Genomic DNA, 19655 nt, shown 5'->3' with positions numbered 1-19655 from the left:
TGAGCCGTCGGAAAGTCTAGGCCTTCCGATACAAGGGGCTCGTCATCGAATGACCACCGCTCGCATGACCTCTGCATGCACAGCCCGCTGCATCAATATCCTTAGCTCGTTGGCAGGAGCTAGCCGGCTCGCTTGAAGCAAAGGCTGGCATTTGTACCACCAAAACCGAAGCTATTAGTAAGCGCAACTTGGACATCTGCCTGTTGCGCACTGTTCGCAACATTATTGCAGTTGAAACCCTCACCAGGTGAGACGAGATTAATGGTTGGAGGCAACACGTTCTGCGGAGGACAGTCAATTTGACGAGCATACGTACGACTGGCTAGATCCACGTACCTCATGTATTGCTAGGACGGTGAAAACTGCCTCAACAGCGCCAGCGGCGCCCAGAAGATGCCCAATGGCTCCCTTTGTGCTGCTGACATTGATCTCCGAAGGCTTTCGTCTCCCATGTTCTCCTAGCATCAGTGCTTTGATCGCTTGGTTTTCCGCGGCATCTCCTAGGGGAGTGGAAGTGGCATGTGCGTTGATATAGTCGACGGCAGATGGCAGGACCTGAGCCTGTTTCAGGGCTTTCTTCATAGCCAACAGGGCACCGCTACCGTCTCCGCGTGGAGCGGTAAGATGATGAGCATCAGCCGAATTGCCATAACCGACTAATTCTGCGTATATCCTCGCGCCTCTGTTTCGTGCATGCTCCAACTCCTGATTCGTGATTAGTAACACATCCGTCAAGCAGCTAGATTCTAAGCATACCTCGAGGATCACACATGCTGCACCCTCCCCAATGACAAACCCTGATCTATCTTTGTCAAATGGTCTTGACGACAGGTGCGGCTCGTCGTTGAAGTTGGTCGCCAGGCTGCGAGACCTGGCAAATCCACCAATCGCCAATGGGTGAATACAAGCTTCAGCTCCTCCAGCAATCATTACATCTCCTTCACCTGACTTGATGAATCGAGACGCGTCGCCCAGAGAATGAGCTCCTGTGGTGCATGCGGTGGTGACGGCGTGATTTGGGCCCTTCAGACCATATCTCATTGAGATGTGACCAGCCCCGAGGTTGATGAGAAGGCGTGGGACGAATAGCGGATGGATCTTGCGATAGTTCTTCTCCTGGTGATAAGCCAGTGAAGTTTCGTAGAGCTCTTCGAGATTTCCAATGCCAGATCCAAGGCAGACACCCTGTATCTTGTCAGCGTCAGCTAAGGTTGATGTTGATCACCTAGCATACCGTCATTTCCGAATCCAGGCCCTTGCCATTCTCAAATCCAGCATCTTTGAGAGCTTCGGCCGATGCTGCCAGACCATACTGAGCAAACTTTGCAGTCTGTCTCAACTCCTATCTCACATTAGCCTTGAGACTCAGGTGCTTGGGGCGGAGACCTTGAACACGAACAGTAGACGTGACATGATCCGTTGCCTTCCATGATCCATCTTGATCCGGTAACACCGGCACAAGGCCTGCGACTTGACTCGGGATATTGGTGAACTCGCCGCCAAGGTGTCTAGTCGAGACGATGCCACAGTCACCGTTGAGCAGTCTTTGCCATGTCCTTCTGACTCCTAGAAAAGGGTGACGTCGTCAGTTTCATCCGTGGTCAGGCCGGATATAAGATAAATGGAGCTGTGGTTCAAAATTGCTTACCAACACCGAGGGGCGTTACAGCTCCCAACCCAGTCACGACCACTCTGCGCATCTCATTGTACACAGCTGGTATACTTCCACTGGTCCAAAAACCCAGCGGCTAGACTTCCTTAATTAGGCTATAAAGGCTAGGTCTGTGATCAGATTGACACGCAAAGAAGAACTGGGGAATGTGAAAAGAATGGCCGGAGAAGAGCGTCATACAGTCCGAACCAAGCGGCCCATCCTTCTCTTTTCGTCCACCAACCCACCACACACAGACGTCGACGCCCTATTACTCAATCGATACGGGCTGTGGTTCTTCTTAGATAATACTGCCATAGCTTCGAGGATATATCTTTCTTGTATCTAGAGTTTTCAATTCTCATCTCATGTGCTCAGTGAATATTTCCATCCTACATCGCTAGCAAACCATGGTACCATCATTGGCGTTGTCAGCATGGCTGATCGCTCTTCTCCCGCTGGCCACTGCATCCTTCTATGACAACCCAGAAGTGGAACTCCCACCAAAGTCCGGCACACCTTTGGAGGAGTTGGAAGCCAAATGGGGCACTGATGTGAGTGAACTTCTTCCCATGCAGTGACTGAAGCTCTACCCGAGCAACTCTACCATCCTTGCAAAAATGAAGTGTACAAAGTACTAAGTATATGTGAACCACCACAGTGGGGATTCACAGGGATATCGACCTTTGCACATCTAAAGCACATCAAGTGTTTGACAACACCATACGAGCAATTCGATATCGGTATAATCGGCGCACCGTTCGACACAGCAGTGAGCTATCGCCCAGGTAAGCACCGGAGCAACTCATTCCAAGCTGGCTTGCCCTTCCGTATCGCCTTGATACACCTAGCCATTCATTCTAACCACCATCCCAGGCGCCCGCTTCGGCCCACGCGCCATCCGCGCAGCATCTGCCCGCCAAACCTCCTTCCGAGGCTTCAACCACCGCGCCGGCATCAACCCATACCAATCATGGCCACACATTCTCGACTGTGGCGACATCCCAGTCACGCCCTTCGACAACGCTTTAGCCTTGCACCAGATGACGAGCGCCTACACCGAGCTCGTCTCTCGCCAACCCCTGTCCTACACTAACCCCCCATCCCACACGCACCCAAAGCTCATCTCCCTGGGTGGCGACCACAGCATCGCACTAGCAGCACTTCGGGCTTTGGAGAAAGTCCACAAGAAACCAATTGCTGTCCTCCATTTCGACGCTCACCTCGACACATGGCACCCAGGCTCCTATCCCAGCGCGTGGGCCAACACTCCCACGCAAGCGGACTTCACGCACGGGACCATGTTCTGGGTTGCCAGCGAAGAAGGGCTCATCGCTAACGGGTCAAGTGTCCACGCGGGTCTCCGCACACGTCTCGGCGGCAATGATTTCGCGGACTACGACAACGACGAGCGCCAGGGTTTCTTGAGGATCGAGGCCGACGACATTGATGCAGTCGGCGTGTCCGGCATCATCGAACTCATCATGAGCCGCATCGGTACTGAAACTCCCGTTTATCTATCAGTCGACATCGACGTGATCGACCCTGGTTTGGCACCGGGTACTGGAACACCCGAAGCCGGCGGGTGGACAACCCGTGAATTGATCGGCATCCTGCGCGGCATCGAGATGCTTAACGTCGTCGGCGCGGATATCGTCGAAGTCGCGCCTGCCTATGATGGGGTGGGCGAGTCCACGGCCCTAGCGGGTGCTCAGGTCGCGTATGAAATCCTCACGAGCATGGTCAAGCGCGGGCTAAAGGATCGGGGCGAGGAAGTCATTCTTACCAAACCTGGTACTCAGAAGATTCTGGCACAGGGCAAGAAGAAGTTCAAGAAGGATGAATTGTAGAACAGTGAGCGAAGACAAAGTTGGCTTGATGGCTGGAGATGTGAATGAGAAATGGGTTGTATAGCATTTCATGCGGAGTTGTGATATACGGGAAAACGCATGAAGAGAAGGAATGTGTATGTACGGAGGTACCCTGCAAGACGAGAAATGAAAGATGTGAGATGACACAGGTCTACGAGCCTGGAGAAACATATAAGACACAGCACACACAGTGCAAAGACTTTTAACAGACACACTGCCCCTTGTTGTAGTAATGGCTGCATTCTTTTAAGTATGCTCTTTTACATTCGATGCAATCCTCAAGTGGGGCAGATCAACTTTCATCACAGCAACATCAACAACCCCTTCGTCTCGTAATCCAGACATACCGCACAGGAAGCCGTACTGACCATACCCATGTAAAACGTTGTTTCATGGTAGCATACAGCTTCATCTTCGTCGTATGCGCTCCAGAGGATACTCCGCACAGATGCTGCCAATGAACCTGGCAGAAGTGCTGAAATCAAATGTTTTCATGTTGCAGACCGAACAACATTCATGTTCCCCCCTAGGTGAAATGTGTCTTTTCCCAACCTCAAAAACGCCATGCTGTCTATGTGTCTGAGTGCTTCATTCGTCGCGCCTTTATTTCATCTGGGTCAACTCGTCACGAGAGACGAATGATACTGTTTGGGAAACCTCAAAAATGGTACCTTGTGACAGGCTTGCCCTGACGATTGAGCGCCGGAGGGCCCGTGCTTTTCGTCTCTTCGTGCAGAGATTGCTTCTTTCCACGTGGACGAGGCTTCGGAGGAGGGTCAACGTGCCTGTGGCCCAGCTCTGCTACGGCACTGGTGTTCTTCCATCGAAGACAGCGATGCGTCTTGTCGCTAAGATGCGTCTTCGTCCTCGTGGACATTCTTGTTGGCGGTTCTTCTGATTCCTCACGTGGTGCAAGGTATGCTGCACGCTTTTCCATGTGCTTGATGATGACATCTCTCTGCATGGTGAGTTCTTTTTGAAGCTTGAGCTCCCTGTAACCACGAGAATCAAGCCATCCGATCAACATATCGAGTTCTTCAGCTGTATCGTAGAAGCCCCATTGTTTGGCCTTCACCAGTGTTGTTGGTCCTTCCTCCATGGCTTTACGCTCCGCTGGTGTCATCTGGAAACGACGATAGTAAGCATTCTTGTCGGGCTCGGATAATTCAATAAAGCCTTCACGTTCCATGTCATCCGGACCTTGTACCCAAAGTCGACCATTGGCATATTCGGCGTCTGCAGTCGAGCTGTCGGGCAGGCCGCCATGCGGCATGGCATTTCGCTCGAACCACCAGTATCTGTTGCAGAAGCGATCTTTTCCCAGAACCCGCGTTCGAGGACAGTCTGCCTCACGAAGGTCATTGTCGACCACAAGGATTGCATCTTCTGCAGCTTGGACCTTTTCTCGCTCTTTTTCAATCTGCTTTAGGACTTTCTGATACTCCTTGCTGCCTTTATTCTGCTTCGCCTCCGCCGCTTTTTCTCTTCGTTCTTGTTCTTGTTCCCGCTTTCGCTTTCGCTCTGCAGCGCGATCATTGCCACGCCGGAGCGAGCGTGTCACCGTGAGCTCTTCATCCTCCGAATCCGGAATGGAAATGTCACCTTCTTCAGCTTTCTCTGCCTCCATGGCTTCTTCAAGCTCTGGCACAGGTGTAGGAGACTTCTCTGGCTCAGGCGCCAATACTCTGCGCTCAATTTGCAGTTCTTTCAACTTGGTCAAAGTCTCCTTTCGAGCTCGCTGGTGCTCGATTTTCAATTTTCGATACTGGGTCATGGTATTGCTCATCTCTTCTAGAAAGTCTTTCACAGTCTTGGTCTCGAGGAACAGCTGACAAATCATCTGAAGAGCATCTGCCCGTAGGTTGATGTCCATTGTGGCATACTGGATTCGGGCAGTCTCGATAGTAGGCTCGGCATCCAAGGGGGCTAGATGTCGGAGGATTTTGTTGCATCGCTCTGTAAGTCGGTCCCTTCCGGCAAGTTGATGGAGCAAGCCGACCATGACCAATTCCCAGCCACCGTCGATCAAGTCGCGTTTCCGCAGTCTGTCGATCCAGCTGTATTCACCAAGCATTTCGGCCGCTCGATGAGGCACAGTATCGACCTCTTCTTCTTGAACAGGCTCCTGTTGTTCGTCGGCAAATTTGACTTTGTTAAGGCTGCTCCGCGTACGCTTGGCTGGGTATTCGGGCTCAGGTGTCGGTGTAGGCAACTTGCTCTCTTCTTCCTCGGATTCTTCCTCCTCGTCGTCGGAATGCGGCAGGTCTGGCAAGGAGACCTGGACAGCTCCTTCGTTGTGATGCTCGGAGTTCACCAGCTGCTTGAGCACTGCGCAGTGGACCTCGATAAGTAGCTCGCATTCTACCTCCACGGAAGAAAACAACATCGCCTCCACAAAGTCGTCAAATGTGAATGAATCCAATTTCAGAACCTGGCAGTAGACATTGAGGGTGTTCCAAATTTCGAGTAGTAGGCCAACCGTCTCTTCCCTGAGGTCCGGAATTACATCATCCATCGTCTTATCGTCCAGACATTGCTCCTCGGTGACAAACTTCAACGATGGTCGATGTGTGCCATCTCGCACCGGCTCTACATCGAGGTCATCGATAGGGTATTTTATTGGTGGAGGAGGCGTCGGTGGTATCTCTACCGCCACCTGCTTCTGAGGTACTGGTTGTGGAGGAGCTTGAGGAGGGTGGTAGTGGCCATTTGGAGGCATGTGCTGGTTTGGGTAACCTTGGTAGTAAGGATCATACCCTGGGGGTGGAGGAGGTGGCGGTTGCATATAATCCCACGAACGCGGTAGTAAGCCAGGGTCAGGCATGGCTCGCATATGAGGATAGTCAGGGTACATCCCCATTGATGGATCCATCTGCACTGCTTGCTGTCGTTGATGTTGTTGGCCTTTCCGACTCTTAACCGCAGGCTGCAAATCTGGAAGCCTGTGTGGTTGCCAAATGCCAAACATGCCGTCTTGTTGCTGCTCGACCGACGCATGTTTCTTCTCCGCTTTCTTCGCGGCCACCTTGCTGCTGTATTGAAGATGAGGAGGAACGTTGGTGTCAATTCGAAAGCGCTCCGCTATCTCTGGTTTGACCAGCCAAGGGGCACCAATCCATCCCTCGCGGGTGACAGCGTTCTTAATAAAGGAGCGCAGCATCTGCTTGGTGAAGATCTTTCGGTCTCTGACTATGTGTTGATCGTCGACAAGTGCCTCCTCATCCGGCCGGTCGATCAGCCTGACAAAGTACCGGGAGAATGCATTCCTTGCCACACCGCCGTCTGGTCCTCTGATCTCGGCGAATTTGGCCTTGTCTCTTACTCGCCCATTAAGTCGAGAAGAATCGTTCAGGATGACAGTTACCAATTCGCCTGGGTAGAAATCGTTTTTGAATTCATTGAACACCTCCTCCACCAGGTTGTCAACGCGGGACGTTGTAGAAAACTGGACTCGGCGCAAGACCGGTTCGCGGAGAGCCTGCGGGAACGCCTCGTCGATTTCGCGGGAGCCCGCTTGTTCACTTCGAAGGGCGTCGAAGAAATTGAGGCCGGAGCGGCCGGTTACTTCGCATGTAAACTTCTTAGACTTGAAGAAGTCCATGCGCTCCAGATATGCATCGTAGGAAGTAAAGACTTCGTTCGACTCAGATAGAACCCAGACATCGCACTCTTGATCGTCAATGTAAGGATGAGGTAGATATCGGACAGGCTTTCTCTTGAAGAGAACCATTCTCGCGAACGGAGGGTCGAGTGACCCTTCGAACTAGGCTGGGTTGGGGAGGAAGACGACAGTGGTAGGGTCCTGGAGGGATTTCATGGACACGACGACCTATACATGGACGATTGTCAGCTTGTTGGGAGTGTGACGGGTGCGACTGAGGATCTGACGCGGTGGTCACCAACCCTTGCGCAGAACCACGCAGGAAGATGTGAGACCTACACAGGGCACCGGAAACGCGTCATGGAGGAATTCTGGAGACCGGCAAATGAAGATGAGAATGGTGTGTATTTGTAAAGGACTGTGGTGTTGTGATCGTGTGGGAACAACACAGAGGGTGAAGAATCAAACATGACGAGGTAGAAAGACAGTGAGTGCCCTTAGGGCGACCGCATAATAAGAGTTAGTATGCGGCGAAGAGCCAGTGGGAGTGGCAGAGTGGGCAATGGAGGCCGGGTGGAGCCTTATTATTCCGCGGGTCGTTTTGTATGGGAGAGGGAGTATTTGGACGCCAGCGATATCATGCTGGTGGAAGTCGAAGGTGTAGGTAGCATCGGGATGCAATTTTGTCACTGGCACTGGAAGTACCTTGTGCTCAATTCTGTTCCATTGGCGACGTTATCTGCCATAGCTGTGGTAGAAATGGCGGGCATCTCTTCTGTACATGGCCCTCCAAACGCGCCGCAAACATTTGGATGTGGCATCATAAGCCGTTTACCGACCGATTTGCCTCAATTACTACTAGTGCAGCCGCGCCCCGTCCTTTCCGCCAAGGGATAACAACGCCAAGAATCTTCCCGGCACTATCCAATCATTGACTCGTGTACACTTCCATCTGCCTCGCTAGTCATGGTCGCCCATCAGTCCCTTGCATTCAGCGTCTTCCAGGGCCATAGAGGTACTCGTTCGACTCCAATTTTCATGCTGAATCCAATGCAATCACTTTCAATCTACCACTCTGTACCATCATCACATCGGGTGCTACTATCAACACCTAAGCCTTCACGGCCTTCGCTGACCGACTAGTCGACAATGCCGCCAGGAATGCCGGGCCACTAAGCATCGCTGGGCGCGACACCCAAGAGTCCACAGATCGCCACAGATCGAAGGTCTTCCGCACCAGACAACATTCGACATCAGGAAAAAGCACAATGCCTGCATCTGATACTACGGCTGGCGATTTGCAACAATATTGGCCACGGATACAACACTTTCTGCAACCACTCCGAGGCTATGTATAGGACATCTATATGACTATGATTGTAGATAACACACCATAAAGCCCAACCATGAGCCCAAGACGCCTATCGCCGAGTATGTGCTGATAAACATCAATGGGAGGAACTCATACCTGTCCCCGAAGACCACGCCGTGCAGCAGGGAGCAGTACGCCATCAGCGGAATGGATATGGCAATGTATAGGACTCCAAAACGGTCCAAAAGGAAGAACCTTCTTCTCGACGGCGCTGGCGCCAGTTGATCAAAGGCATAGAGGAAAACGATCAACCATGATATCGTGTATGCCACCTTGATTGGAAACTCTGCTGCCGTGAAAAGAAGCGGAAACAATGACACATGGCCCGCGACAGCCAAAGGTCGAAAGCTCGCCAAGTGGGATCGATCTTTGACGGCAAGAAGACTGAAAGGTATGATGACCAGCAATATGGCCTTCTCATGGACGTGCCAACCAAAGAGGAATGACGCATATCCACAAAGTGTAATGGCCCCAACGAAGGCGTCCCAACTGGGCGTAAACCACAATTTCGTAAGCGCGATGATCTGAAATGACAAGGTGAGTGCGAAACAGGTCCGTGCCGAGATATCTGGTAGAACAGCAAATGATGTGTCGCCGACCAGGCCTCGAGTGACACCGTTGACGGCCGACTGGTCAATATTGAGCCGCAAGGGAGGAGCCGCCACTATCAGAACTCGATCGACGAAAGAATATATGGCCCAGACATTTGGTGCCCAATATGCATGGCACAGGCCTCTTGCAAAGGGGAAGAGCCGGCTCTTGAGTTGCTCGAGTTGACCCCAAGCAGCAAAAGGGCCGAAAGCTGTGGCAAAGATTGCCACAATGCTAGTGCCCAGCTTGACGATGTTTGCAAATCGAGGTCGAAGCATGTTCTTCGGTTGCAAGCAGTAGACTCGGAGAAGATAGACAAAATAGGCCGGCGCCAGGTAGAGGTAGATGTGCTTGAGGCACAAAAGCAAGGCGAAGAGGATACCGCTGTAGAGCATAGTCGACTCTTTTCTAGCGAGGACAATGGACAGAAGCAGTATGCCGTACAGAAAGCCGTTATACTGGAAATGGATGTGGTCGATGATCAAAAGTCCTGGCGAGAGCAGGATAGACAATGCGACAGCATGACTCTGGCGTTTTGTCGATGGCGGAGACGTTTCTGTATACCTTTTTTATGAGTAAAGGTACTGCTTTGGCTTGGGGTTACTCACCTGTGCAAGGCATAGACCAAGAGCAGCTCTGTAGCAATAACCGACCCTCTCTGGAAGCTCACGGTGGCCCTCGAGTCGTAGTTCAGGTTCTTCACTTGGACCATTGCCGAGTCTATGAGACTTGCGGGTTGAGAGAGCAGCCATTCGAAGAGAGCGAAGGCCGGAGGGTAATCCAACGTCCATTCCGAAGTTTTCTGCATGAGAATGAGTTCGTGCTTCGATGGCTGCGTGGGCAAAGTCCGCAACTAACCTCATAGTACCATTGCTTCACCGGCAGCGAATGAGTGATAGCCAGCCAGTTCCGATGTACTTCGAAATCTGTCGACTTGTAGGCCGGAAACATTAGAACCTTCAAAGCCGTGGCTACCACGGCTGTCTGAAAGAGCGACGGCCATTGATCACTTCCCGGCTGCTTGTTGGACTTGGCCGATCGTTGTTCCTGGGCCGAACTTCTTAGCTTTACCAGTCTACGAAGTAGTATAACAATCTTACCGGGATGATCGGAGTCTTGTCGCGAAGGCGACTCGTAGTCACGGATACGACGGAGGCCATCGTTAAAGGCCAGGCCGACTATGTGTTGGCGAGGCGGACGGCGTTATTTCGAGACGCGAGAATATGGCAGCAGGGGCCAGGGAGGCGTCCTACAGGGGGCGTTCACTTTAGGTCACTAGGCTCTAAATCTCTCCGCATGGCTGGGCCATCTGGCCTCTTCGCGCCATTTTTAACTTAGAGCCTCATTTCATGCAGGTCGAAGCGGCTGAGCCCGCTGCTTTTAGTGCCGACCTTTAACCCTCTGTAAACCGTCCATGATGTTCCCGAGCATCAATTACTGGTGCCCAGCTTCGATGCTTCAGGCCAGCCTTTACTGATCCTCTAGATTTATGGACGGATTAGAAGGCTTCAAACACCATGTTGTGTTCCAGAATCTGAACATTAGACACCTTGTTGAACCTGCCCAAGCCACGCTCGACTTGGCCCGGGAAATTCGTTACTGCGTCATTGCCATCTGTGTTACTTGGGCTACTGTATCAATATTTCGAACTTGGTCTACTACTCCCCACCGACGGGATTCATCCTGAGCGCTTCAGCATACTGTTGTCAAAGTTGTACCATTAATCCAGGTGTGTAGAATCTCTGTGCCTGTCATTCTTGCGCCACGCTGACGTCCAATGCTAGTTCATATCCGCCGCACCTCGTCACCATGTTGGCCTTTCGATCCATCTACCTGTTCCTTCTATGTGCTGCCACCGCCCTCGCTCAAAATCTACAGATCGAAAATGCCCTCGACGAGCTGTCTTTCGGGCATAAGCAAACTATCTCACCGAATTCCTTCGCCATCCCTGGCTGGGCCATGCTTGGTGAAGGACACGTGCCTCAACTCCTGTCCGACCGAGTCATCCTTACACCACCCCACGGCGGGCACAAGCGAGGCGCTCTATGGTCAGAAAAGAAGGTCACGTTCAAAGACTGGCAAGTCGACCTCAAGTTCCGAGCTGGTGCAACGGACCGAGGTAGTGGCAGCCTGCAACTATGGTATGTGCAGGACGGAGAAAAAACAGTCAGCACATCAGACATATATTCAGTCGGAAAGTGGGAGGGTCTAGCTATTGTTATTGATACTGTCGGTGGCATACAGAAGATCCGAGGGTTCTTGAACGACGGCACAGTCGAGTACAAAAGCAACCAAAACGTAGAGTCTCTCGCTTTCGGTCACTGCGACTACGTCTATCGTAACCTCGGCCGACCGTCACAGATCAACGTGCGCGCCACATCCAGCGGCCTCCAAGTGGATGTCGATGGTCAACGCTGCTTCGCCACGGACAAGGTCACTCTTCCTACAGACTATGGCTTTGGCATTACAGGAGCTTCCGGCGACCCTCCCGACTCATTCGAACTGTTTGGGTTCGCGGTCAGCCAGGCATCTTCGACCATTTCACAGCACGCCATACATCAGCAGGAACAGCAGCAGCAGCAAGCGCCCCCACCCGTGCCACAGTCCAATCCAGCCGCCGGCCAACCACAAATGGCACAAATGGACGACACTCCAGCCTCTCACTATACGACCTCCGAAAGCCAATTTGCGGACCTCCACAACCGCCTCAACCTGCTTTCTAAATCCATCAGCAACCTTTTCACCGAGATCACGCGCCACACCGCAGCAGAGGAAGCGCGGTACAAAGAGATCCTGGCACGCATTCCGAATGAGCAAATACTCAAGACGTTGGAGTCACGGATTGGCAATCTGGACCGCATCGTAGGCGATGTTGAACGCGAACTGAAGTCGTCGGACCACAAGAGTCAATTCGCCAAAATCTCCGAGCAACTCTCGCAGACGCATCTGGGTGTGACGGAGCACGTGCCTGAGAGGATGAGAGAGTATGTCCAGGCACATACGCCACGGATTGGTTTCATTCTATATAGCTTCATGGCGTTCCAGACGTGCTGCATCGGTGCGTGGGCCTGGTATAAGTGGCGAAAGAGCACGATGCCTAAAAAGTATCTGTAAAGTAGGACAAGGATCGAAAATCAAGGCGTGGAGGCGTTAGCTTGTCAGGTGTTCTCTATCTGACATTATTGGATTTCTTCAACTCCTCGTCTATGGATGCCGTCGATTGTCTCGTCGCTCACTGTAGCCCCGGCGTAGTCCTCATCAGGGTTCACATCCTCACCTCTTGGTGACTCTTGCCACAGTCATCGCATTTCTCACGTCGTATCAATTGCCTTACGAGAATGACATCGTTCGTAATGCCAATCAAGGTGTGCATCTGTACGCGAAGCGAGGGTACAGAGCACATTCCCTGACAGTGAATCTGCCGCACATCCAAGCCAGGAAGCGTTCCAATCCCAAGCCGTATCCGCCGTGAGGGGAGGTGCCGTATCTAGATGCATTTGTCAGTTCCATGCAGGGCTAACGAAGGCTCGGGTTCGATGTTCAAACTTACCGTCTCTGATCAGTGTACCAGTAATACGGGCCGGGGTCGATACCTTCACGCTTATACGCAGCCATGAGTTCCTCATAATCGTCCATACGCATACTTCCTCCGACAATTTCACCAACACCAGGCATCAGGACATCCACACTCTCGGTAACGCGCTTGTCCAAATCGTCCTTCTTCATGTAGAAAGCCTTGATCTCGACGGGGAAATGCGTCAGAAAGATTGGCACGTTGAGTATGTCAGTCATTTTGCGCTCGGCGGCCTCGGCAATGTCGTCGCCAAAGGCGTGTGGCTGACCCTCTTCGTTGGGGATGTCGTGCTCCTTGAGCCACTCGATCGCATCGGCGTACTTCATGCGACGGAAGGGGCGCGAAGGAGGAGTGAAGTTGGGGTTGAGTTCCTTGACATACGAGGCGGTGACGGGGTCGGCAAGCGTGATGTCGATGACCCGACAGATGACGTTCTCGAGATGGTCGAGAAGATCGTCAAACACAATGAAGTCCAATTCGGCCTCGATGTGCGTGTACTCGGACAAGTGGCGGCGGGTGAGGGACTTCTCGGCACGGAAGGACGGGCAGATGCAGAAGACGTCGCCCATCGATGCGAGACATGTTTCCAGGTACAGCTGCGAAGATTGTGTCAGGTAGGCCTTTTCACCGTAGTAGTTGAACTCGAATAACGTGGCGCCGCCTTCGACTTGGGTCTGGACCATGGCTGGAGGTGTCACTTCTGTCAGTCGAGTTTCCACGTAGGTCTGACGGAATGCTCGGGTCACGGCGGCGCGGACCTTCATGACGGAGGATGCCATGTCGCCTCGGAGGACGAGATGTCGGTTGTCAAGGAGAGTTTGAGGGTCACCGCCTTCCTGGACCTTGTTCGTGATGGCATCTTTGTCACCGACAGCAGTGCCGATAACAGAGAAGAAGTCGGCGTGCATTTCGCGGTCGAGAGGTGCATGGGCTTTGGGTGGCAGAGATCTCAGTTCGCCGTGGATGGCCAAGGAGGTCTCAAGTGTCAAGGTCATGGCAGCGTATGTTTTGATCAGCTTGCCGGTGAAGACGCATTGCATGTGGCCGTAACCATCCTTGAGCGTGACAAAGATAACGTCTTTCTGGGATCGAAGGTGGTGGACTCTGCCTAGGACTCGAGCGCGAGTGCCCGGGTTCTCAGCAGTACCAAGCTTGATCTTTTCAGGATCAGTCTCATCAAGGCGGATCTTGATCGGGGCTGGTAGGTTGGCATCTTCCTCGATGACAACTTTCTTGGCTTCTTCTAGCACTTGCTGTCGTTTCATAGCTTCTGCATTCTCTCGGATGGCCAACTCCGAAGCCTTGGCCTGCTTACGTTTGTGTTGTTCAAAGAGGTTGGTGGCTTTCTTCAAGGCGGATTTGCTGGCGGGTTTCCATTCTAGTCGAGAAGCTGGATCACCATTGGCATCGACTGGGCCGGTTTCTGATTTTCGAGTCAGATATGATGCGGTCTCAGGAGGATGTTGAATCATGGCATAAAGAAGGGTTTTGTAAGGTTGGCCCTCAGTGCCAACGGCTGAGTCGCCATCCTTGCCCGTATCCTCGTCAATGTAGATAGGTTCGGCCATCTTGTTTGTCAGGAATCGTGAATTATCGTCAAGGTGTTTAGTGTCTGTTTGACTGATATCGGTTTAAGAAAAGGACATGTGACTCATGTAAGACTGGGGTGGTGACAGTGCAAGGCTGCGATGAGTCTTTTAACCTTGCCGATCTGTTACCCGATGCCCAGTATGAGTGGAAAGGGTACTCAGGCCAGTTGAGCGTTGAATCTGGACTAATGTGCGGTGTGATGCTTTATTAGCCCTTGTAAGAAATATGGCTCCGGGAACTTGATAAGGTGGCAGGCCAACAATGATCACGATAATTATTTTCCCGCGCGGTCGAATGGGCCAATAAGCGGCGATGGCGCTAGATGCTGCTCAAATGGGTTTAGTCAGGAACGCTTTAACCTGCAGCAAAGTCATCTGTTGTGTCAGACAGTAGGATTTGTCCTGCAGCGGCGGAATATAGGCTTAAACACGAGAGCTATAGCTTGTCTGACGCGAAAAGGCTCTTTGGGCTCGTGGCCGGAAAATACGCGTCCAATCAACACCAAAGCACCGACAGCAATCAAAACCCCGGCGCCACAAGTCATGGTCATTTCACCAGTTTCATGATTATTCACCGATAAGGCTTCAACCCTCTCTGTCAGCAGCAGACTCGATGATACCTGATGGCAGTGTCGTCGACCACTGCAGCAACAGCTTTGCATCCAACCGTGTGTCTCCGCCCCGGTACTGGGCTACCCACAGCGCGGCAACATCAAATGAGAAACATTGTGAAGCCGGCACTGTGGCCAGCACCAGCCACTCATCGCAATCCCGTTCCCCTGGCGGATCCCTGACCGGCACGCAAATCCACCTGCAAATTGGTCATCTCCAGAAATCCCATCCTCTCTCCTCTGCAGATGCCTGCCTCCTCTGGACATTTCGAGTCGAGCAGACCTCAATACCTCCAGAGATACCTTGTTCCTCTGTATCACATATGTTCGGATGGTCCGAAAGAGCTAGACGTCAATGGCAGATCGAGAACAAGACGTGCAGACCAGAACTTATGGGCATTGGGATTGCAGTTGAAGCAGCCACACCCGCCCGGCCAAAATGTCTGACCTCCACCCCTTTATTGGCATCCACTGGCTCTTGCTCAGGCACAAGCACCTGGCACGCTAGCCCAATCCCCAAGTCAATTCATTTCATCTCTCACGACTTTCTCGTGGCCCTTCCCTATTCTGCTTGCTTGCGGACTTTCCATTCTCTCTTGTTGTCGTCTTTCTCATCCCTCGTTATTGTTACCACTATCCTTTCTCATTCCATCCATTCGTTTCTATTTGTTCCATTCACTCGTTACATTCGGCACCACGACGGTCGTTTCACCCTTTTGACAGACGATACCGTTTCGCGACTTCATATTCGACCCTACCCTTCATTTGTACAGACCCGACCGGAAGACAAGATCATAGTCTCAATCAATCACGTCCCCTGCTAATATTCTGCCTGTTGGCCGTCCCCCAATCGAACTACACGTCCGCTACAGCCTGTTGTCCTTGGACTTGGTCCTGAGGACACATACAACAAGAGTTCCATATGCTCGCTATGCAGAGTCAAGATGTGTTTGCAGGAGGGTTTGGGAGTCGTTTTGCATCATCAAAATTTGGACAGGACAATACAGGCTTCAGCCATGGCGCGTACAGTTCGAACCAGACTCCCTATCGTGGAGGGTTTGGTGACCGCAACCAACGAAAGTCCTCGATGCAAGCTACCACGGTCCAAGACCACTCACAGGCATACAACCCCAACGAGTCAACACCTGCTGGGCCCGCCTTCGATATGAATTTCACCCCGCTGTTGCCTTCCCAACTTTTGCTGGGAAGCCCATTTCAGCCAGGCTCGCCTGGTTCGTTCGCTTCACCGCAGTTTCCAAGCTTTAGCCGCTTCCCTCAAGGCACAAATGCTCTGCATCAACAGACTCAGCAATATCAGCATAATCAACAACAAGTCCATCTTGGTAGCCCAACGCAGATGCATGCTCAGCCCCTTTCCCCCCAACCATACCAACAAGTCATCTCTCCTGATGCCTACACTTCGCATTCACCAACTGGTTTTCCGGGCTTGGGAGGCGCCGCATTTGGTCATTATCAGCCAATGTTGGGCGTGGGTCAACAATGGATGTCCAGTACTAGCCGTACTGTTTATCTGGGAAACATACCAGCTGATACTTCTGCCGAAGAGATATTGGGCCACGTGCGAAGTGGTCAGATTGAATCTGTCCGTCTCTTGCCAGAAAAGAACTGTGCCTTCATCTCCTTCCTCGACAGCAGCTCGGCCACTCATTTCCATTCCGACGCAATTCTGAAGAAGCTATCAATCAGGGGTCATGATATCAAGATTGGCTGGGGAAAGCCATCTTCTGTGCCCACCTCTGTTGCCCTCGCTGTTCAACAATCAGGAGCTTCTCGCAATGTCTATCTCGGCAATCTGCCCGAAGACATCACTGAGCAGGAGCTCCGCGAAGATTTGAGCAGGTTCGGACCCATTGATACCGTCAAAATGGTCCGCGAAAAGGCGATTGCATTCATTCACTTCCTATCTATTGGTAACGCCATCAAGGCTGTAGCACAGCTTCCCCAGGACCCCAAGTGGGGACCTCCTCGCCGTGTCTTCTATGGCAAGGACAGATGTGCATACGTTTCCAAAACACAGCAGCAGAATGCCGCCCAGTATCTCGGTATAGCTCCTGGTTACGCCCATGTTCTCAACGGTGCGGATCGCGATCTGATCTCCAATGCTCTTGCACAACAATCTGTCGCCGCTGCTGCTGTGGCCACTACAGCTGGAGGTGTCAACAATCTTGGAAACCGTACAGTGTATCTCGGAAACATCCATCCTGAGACGACCATCGAAGAAATCTGCAATGTCGTTCGAGGTGGACTTTTGCACCATATTCGGTACATCCCAGACAAGCACATTTGTTTTGTAACCTTTATCGACCCTACATCTGCTGCATCATTTTATGCATTAAGCAACCTGCAAGGATTAATGATACACAACCGGCGGCTCAAAGTCGGCTGGGGTAAGCACTCTGGAGCACTTCCACCAGCTATCGCCCTAGCAGTGAGTGGAGGAGCTTCCCGAAATGTCTACATTGGTAATCTCGATGAGAGTTGGACCGAGGAGCGATTGAGGCAGGACTTTTCCGAGTACGGTGAAATCGAGCTGGTCAACACACTGCGGGAGAAGAGCTGTGCTTTTGTCAACTTCACAAACATCGCAAACGCCATCAAAGCCATCGAAGCCGTCAGAGGCCGAGAAGAATACAAGAGATTCAAGATCAACTTCGGTAAGGACCGGTGCGGAAACCCTCCACGCCAGAATCTGGCCAATATCAATGGCAACCAAGGCAGACCCCACGGCAGCATGGATGGCAATATTTCTCCCGGGGCGATGAATGGATTTGAGAATCCAGTGTCACAGTCGGGTTCTAGCCCAACCAAGTCAACCATTCCACTTGGCCCCAAGGCTTCAATGGCCCCTCAGGCTCAAGCAAATGGTCGTCCACAGCAACACAACATTGGTGCTCCGACGCCCTCCACAATCTTGAATGCTGGCAGCCACAACCCGTTGACCATGTACTTGTCGCATGTTTCCCAACAACAAGCGCAAGCCGAGCAAGATTTGCGTGATGACACATACTCTTTCGCAACCCTTCAACAGCAACAGAATCAAGCTTTGGCAACCCAGCAGGCAGCCCTGTACGGAGAAATGCCAAATGGTCACAGCGGACTTGATCTGCCGGGCTCTTCACACGTACCACGACAAAGCAGTATCAGCGGCGGCTTCGGCACGGCGTCGAACGCACTCAGCAATGGTACCTCCACTACAATCGGTGGTCTTCTTGCTCCCACCAACACCGGTCTAGCAGCCACTCGAAGTGCGCATTCACGAGCTGTGTCGCTGCCTGCGTTCTCGCAGGAGATTTTTGGTGGGCAGTCTACCCAACAGGGACCAACTTCTTCCCGTGGCTTTGGTGGACATGCTCCTCAAGGAAGCTTCGGAGGATTTGGATCTGCCTTTGGCACTGGCTTCGGAACCAGTGGGTTCAACGGACTCGGCCTGACGAGCGACGGCCGAGGAGGCCTCTCCGGCTGGGCTGAGGAGGAGATCGGCGCAAAATAAGTGATACTTGAAGTACCCTAATATTTCTTTTCTCCTTTTCACTACTGGGTCTGGGAAGGGATATGTTCTTGACTTTATACGAGGTGTTCTTGGGAAAAGATGTTTGTCCTAATACTCCTGAGTTTTCTGTTGGCGGCAAGTCCTCCGCCGTGTGCTGCAGCTTGGACCTGCATTTGTCTCATTATTATGGCGTCGCAAAAGGAGGTCAGACTCTGGTCTGTTCCACCCCCTCATGTCATTTAGTATGTACATATATGTGATCTTGACAGCAATGAGAAAGGACGAGGGTTTGGCATGAGAAGGGCCGTTTCTTCAAGTGTACGCAGCTCGATCCCTCTAGAGTGTTGCAACAATATTAGCGATCACCACCTGACTTGGTTGACCCAAAGACTTGGAGTGATGCACCAAATTCATGAGAAGCCTTACTGGTAGAGATTGGGATGCGACAGTTGAAACACGAGGCAGCAGGGATGCGGCATCACGGAAATCTACGCGTTCGTTTCAGGAATCAGAGTGCTTATTGACTCGCGCCTGTATCCGCAAACGTCAATCATGGAGGTTCGGGCGATCAGTCATTCAGTACATGAAAGTCCTCGGCCGTAAGAGACGCCGGACTCAGCAAGGGCGAAAATTGCATACCGTGCATGATAAGTGTTTTTCCTAAGCCGTTTTGCGTGATCCCATCTGGTTGAGAGTTCATGGAATATCGCCCAGGCTCGACCTTCTAGCGTAAATCTTTCGCGTAGAAGCGTTGCCGTATCGAGATGTCGAGGTCGGCGAACTCCCCAGAGGTGAACCAGCAACTGTTGACGCTCTCGTGTTTGACGCAGTTGCGGACGCGGAACGGGAAGTAGTACGTGCCAGATCAACAGAGAGACAAGGCCGAGGAGTTGTATGCTTTCAATCACCGTTTATGTAGAGGTATTGAGATGCACAGTAAGTAAGATACACCACCAGTATGCGCTACTTTCACGCCGCCTGACAGCTGCACCTTGCGCCTAAAGGGAAAGTCTAGCTGGACACGACAGTTGATCGACTGACCGCGGCCCCCATCCACTACAGTGTACTATCCACCATCCTGCGGCCATCTTCAAGATTCACAATCCTTTTCCATCCTCCTTTCCAAAATACATCCCTTACCACCAATATCGCCTTGTTCCTCGCCCTCTTGACATTTCCGGCAAATGCTCACGCGTCGTTGTTCGATTGGAGTCATCTTCTAGCTTGAACATATTATCCCTTTCTTGCTGGCCAATTCTTCTTTCCTACCGCGAGTCCTGGCAA

General features: G+C 52.0%; 7 protein-coding genes across 7 annotated transcripts; 3 read left to right on the top strand and 4 right to left on the bottom strand.

Annotated features, from left to right (window-relative positions):
• Positions 1–119: 119 nt before the first annotated feature.
• On the bottom strand, positions 120–1700 carry EDD37DRAFT_649435 (3-oxoacyl-synthase II; the record flags this gene model as incomplete). Its single annotated transcript, XM_062818138.1, has 6 exons — positions 120–281; positions 337–705; positions 757–1185; positions 1235–1342; positions 1400–1566; positions 1649–1700. 6 exons carry the CDS (start codon positions 1698–1700, stop codon positions 120–122), a joined length of 1287 nt encoding a protein of 428 aa, XP_062670993.1.
• Positions 1701–1935: 235 nt separating this feature from the next.
• EDD37DRAFT_377839 (agmatinase) lies at positions 1936–3535 on the top strand. Its single transcript, XM_062812045.1, has 3 exons — positions 1936–2205; positions 2313–2439; positions 2528–3535. The coding sequence occupies exons 1-3, from the start codon at positions 2062–2064 to the stop codon at positions 3499–3501; spliced, it is 1245 nt and encodes a 414-aa protein (XP_062670992.1). The 5' UTR covers positions 1936–2061; the 3' UTR covers positions 3502–3535.
• A 607-nt stretch (positions 3536–4142) lies between these two features.
• Positions 4143–7505, bottom strand: EDD37DRAFT_377834 (uncharacterized protein). Its single transcript, XM_062812044.1, has 2 exons — positions 7463–7505; positions 4143–7351 (listed from the first exon to the last, which is right to left on the bottom strand). Exon 2 carries the CDS (start codon positions 7250–7252, stop codon positions 4181–4183), a length of 3072 nt encoding a protein of 1023 aa, XP_062670991.1. The 5' UTR covers positions 7253–7351; positions 7463–7505; the 3' UTR covers positions 4143–4180.
• Positions 7506–8097: 592 nt separating this feature from the next.
• EDD37DRAFT_628891 (dolichyl pyrophosphate Glc1Man9GlcNAc2 alpha-1,3-glucosyltransferase) lies at positions 8098–10514 on the bottom strand. Its single transcript, XM_062816463.1, has 4 exons — positions 10187–10514; positions 9945–10133; positions 9695–9888; positions 8098–9650 (listed from the first exon to the last, which is right to left on the bottom strand). The coding sequence occupies exons 1-4, from the start codon at positions 10244–10246 to the stop codon at positions 8495–8497; spliced, it is 1599 nt and encodes a 532-aa protein (XP_062670990.1). The 5' UTR covers positions 10247–10514; the 3' UTR covers positions 8098–8494.
• Positions 10515–12242, top strand: EDD37DRAFT_590205 (concanavalin A-like lectin/glucanase domain-containing protein). The gene is made up of 2 exons (XM_062814502.1): positions 10515–10815; positions 10871–12242. The coding sequence occupies exon 2, from the start codon at positions 10896–10898 to the stop codon at positions 12198–12200; it is 1305 nt and encodes a 434-aa protein (XP_062670989.1). The 5' UTR covers positions 10515–10815; positions 10871–10895; the 3' UTR covers positions 12201–12242.
• EDD37DRAFT_628888 (asparaginyl-tRNA synthetase) lies at positions 12243–14551 on the bottom strand. Its single transcript, XM_062816462.1, has 2 exons — positions 12637–14551; positions 12243–12573 (listed from the first exon to the last, which is right to left on the bottom strand). The coding sequence occupies exons 1-2, from the start codon at positions 14226–14228 to the stop codon at positions 12447–12449; spliced, it is 1719 nt and encodes a 572-aa protein (XP_062670988.1). The 5' UTR covers positions 14229–14551; the 3' UTR covers positions 12243–12446.
• Positions 14552–15782: 1231 nt separating this feature from the next.
• On the top strand, positions 15783–18371 carry EDD37DRAFT_608557 (uncharacterized protein; the record flags this gene model as incomplete). Its single annotated transcript, XM_062815063.1, has 1 exon — positions 15783–18371. One exon carries the CDS (start codon positions 15783–15785, stop codon positions 18369–18371), a length of 2589 nt encoding a protein of 862 aa, XP_062670987.1.
• Between the last annotated feature and the right edge of the window lie 1284 nt (positions 18372–19655).

Source organism: Exophiala viscosa, assembly GCF_022695815.1.
Source record: "Exophiala viscosa unplaced genomic scaffold EDD37scaffold_4, whole genome shotgun sequence".
Classification (NCBI taxonomy): domain Eukaryota; kingdom Fungi; phylum Ascomycota; class Eurotiomycetes; order Chaetothyriales; family Herpotrichiellaceae; genus Exophiala; species Exophiala viscosa.
This window is presented reverse-complemented; position numbering and strand designations above follow the sequence as displayed.

Excerpts from the sequence above, each read along its gene's own strand:
- EDD37DRAFT_377839 (XM_062812045.1), top strand. The coding sequence starts at position 2,062 with ATGGTACCATCATTGGCGTTGTCAGCATGGCTGATCGCTCTTCTCCCG. Across the intron at positions 2,206-2,312 it reads AAGCCAAATGGGGCACTGAT|TGGGGATTCACAGGGATATC; the intron begins GTGAGTGAACTT and ends GAACCACCACAG. Across the intron at positions 2,440-2,527 it reads AGCAGTGAGCTATCGCCCAG|GCGCCCGCTTCGGCCCACGC; the intron begins GTAAGCACCGGA and ends CCACCATCCCAG.
- EDD37DRAFT_377834 (XM_062812044.1), bottom strand. The coding sequence starts at position 7,252 with ATGGTTCTCTTCAAGAGAAAGCCTGTCCGATATCTACCTCATCCTTAC.
- EDD37DRAFT_628891 (XM_062816463.1), bottom strand. The coding sequence starts at position 10,246 with ATGGCCTCCGTCGTATCCGTGACTACGAGTCGCCTTCGCGACAAGACT. Across the intron at positions 10,134-10,186 it reads ACAAGACTCCGATCATCCCG|GAACAACGATCGGCCAAGTC; the intron begins GTAAGATTGTTA and ends AGTTCGGCCCAG. Across the intron at positions 9,651-9,694 it reads TTGGTCTATGCCTTGCACAG|GTATACAGAAACGTCTCCGC; the intron begins GTGAGTAACCCC and ends CTCATAAAAAAG.
- EDD37DRAFT_590205 (XM_062814502.1), top strand. The coding sequence starts at position 10,896 with ATGTTGGCCTTTCGATCCATCTACCTGTTCCTTCTATGTGCTGCCACC.
- EDD37DRAFT_628888 (XM_062816462.1), bottom strand. The coding sequence starts at position 14,228 with ATGGCCGAACCTATCTACATTGACGAGGATACGGGCAAGGATGGCGAC. Across the intron at positions 12,574-12,636 it reads TGGTACACTGATCAGAGACG|ATACGGCACCTCCCCTCACG; the intron begins GTAAGTTTGAAC and ends AAATGCATCTAG.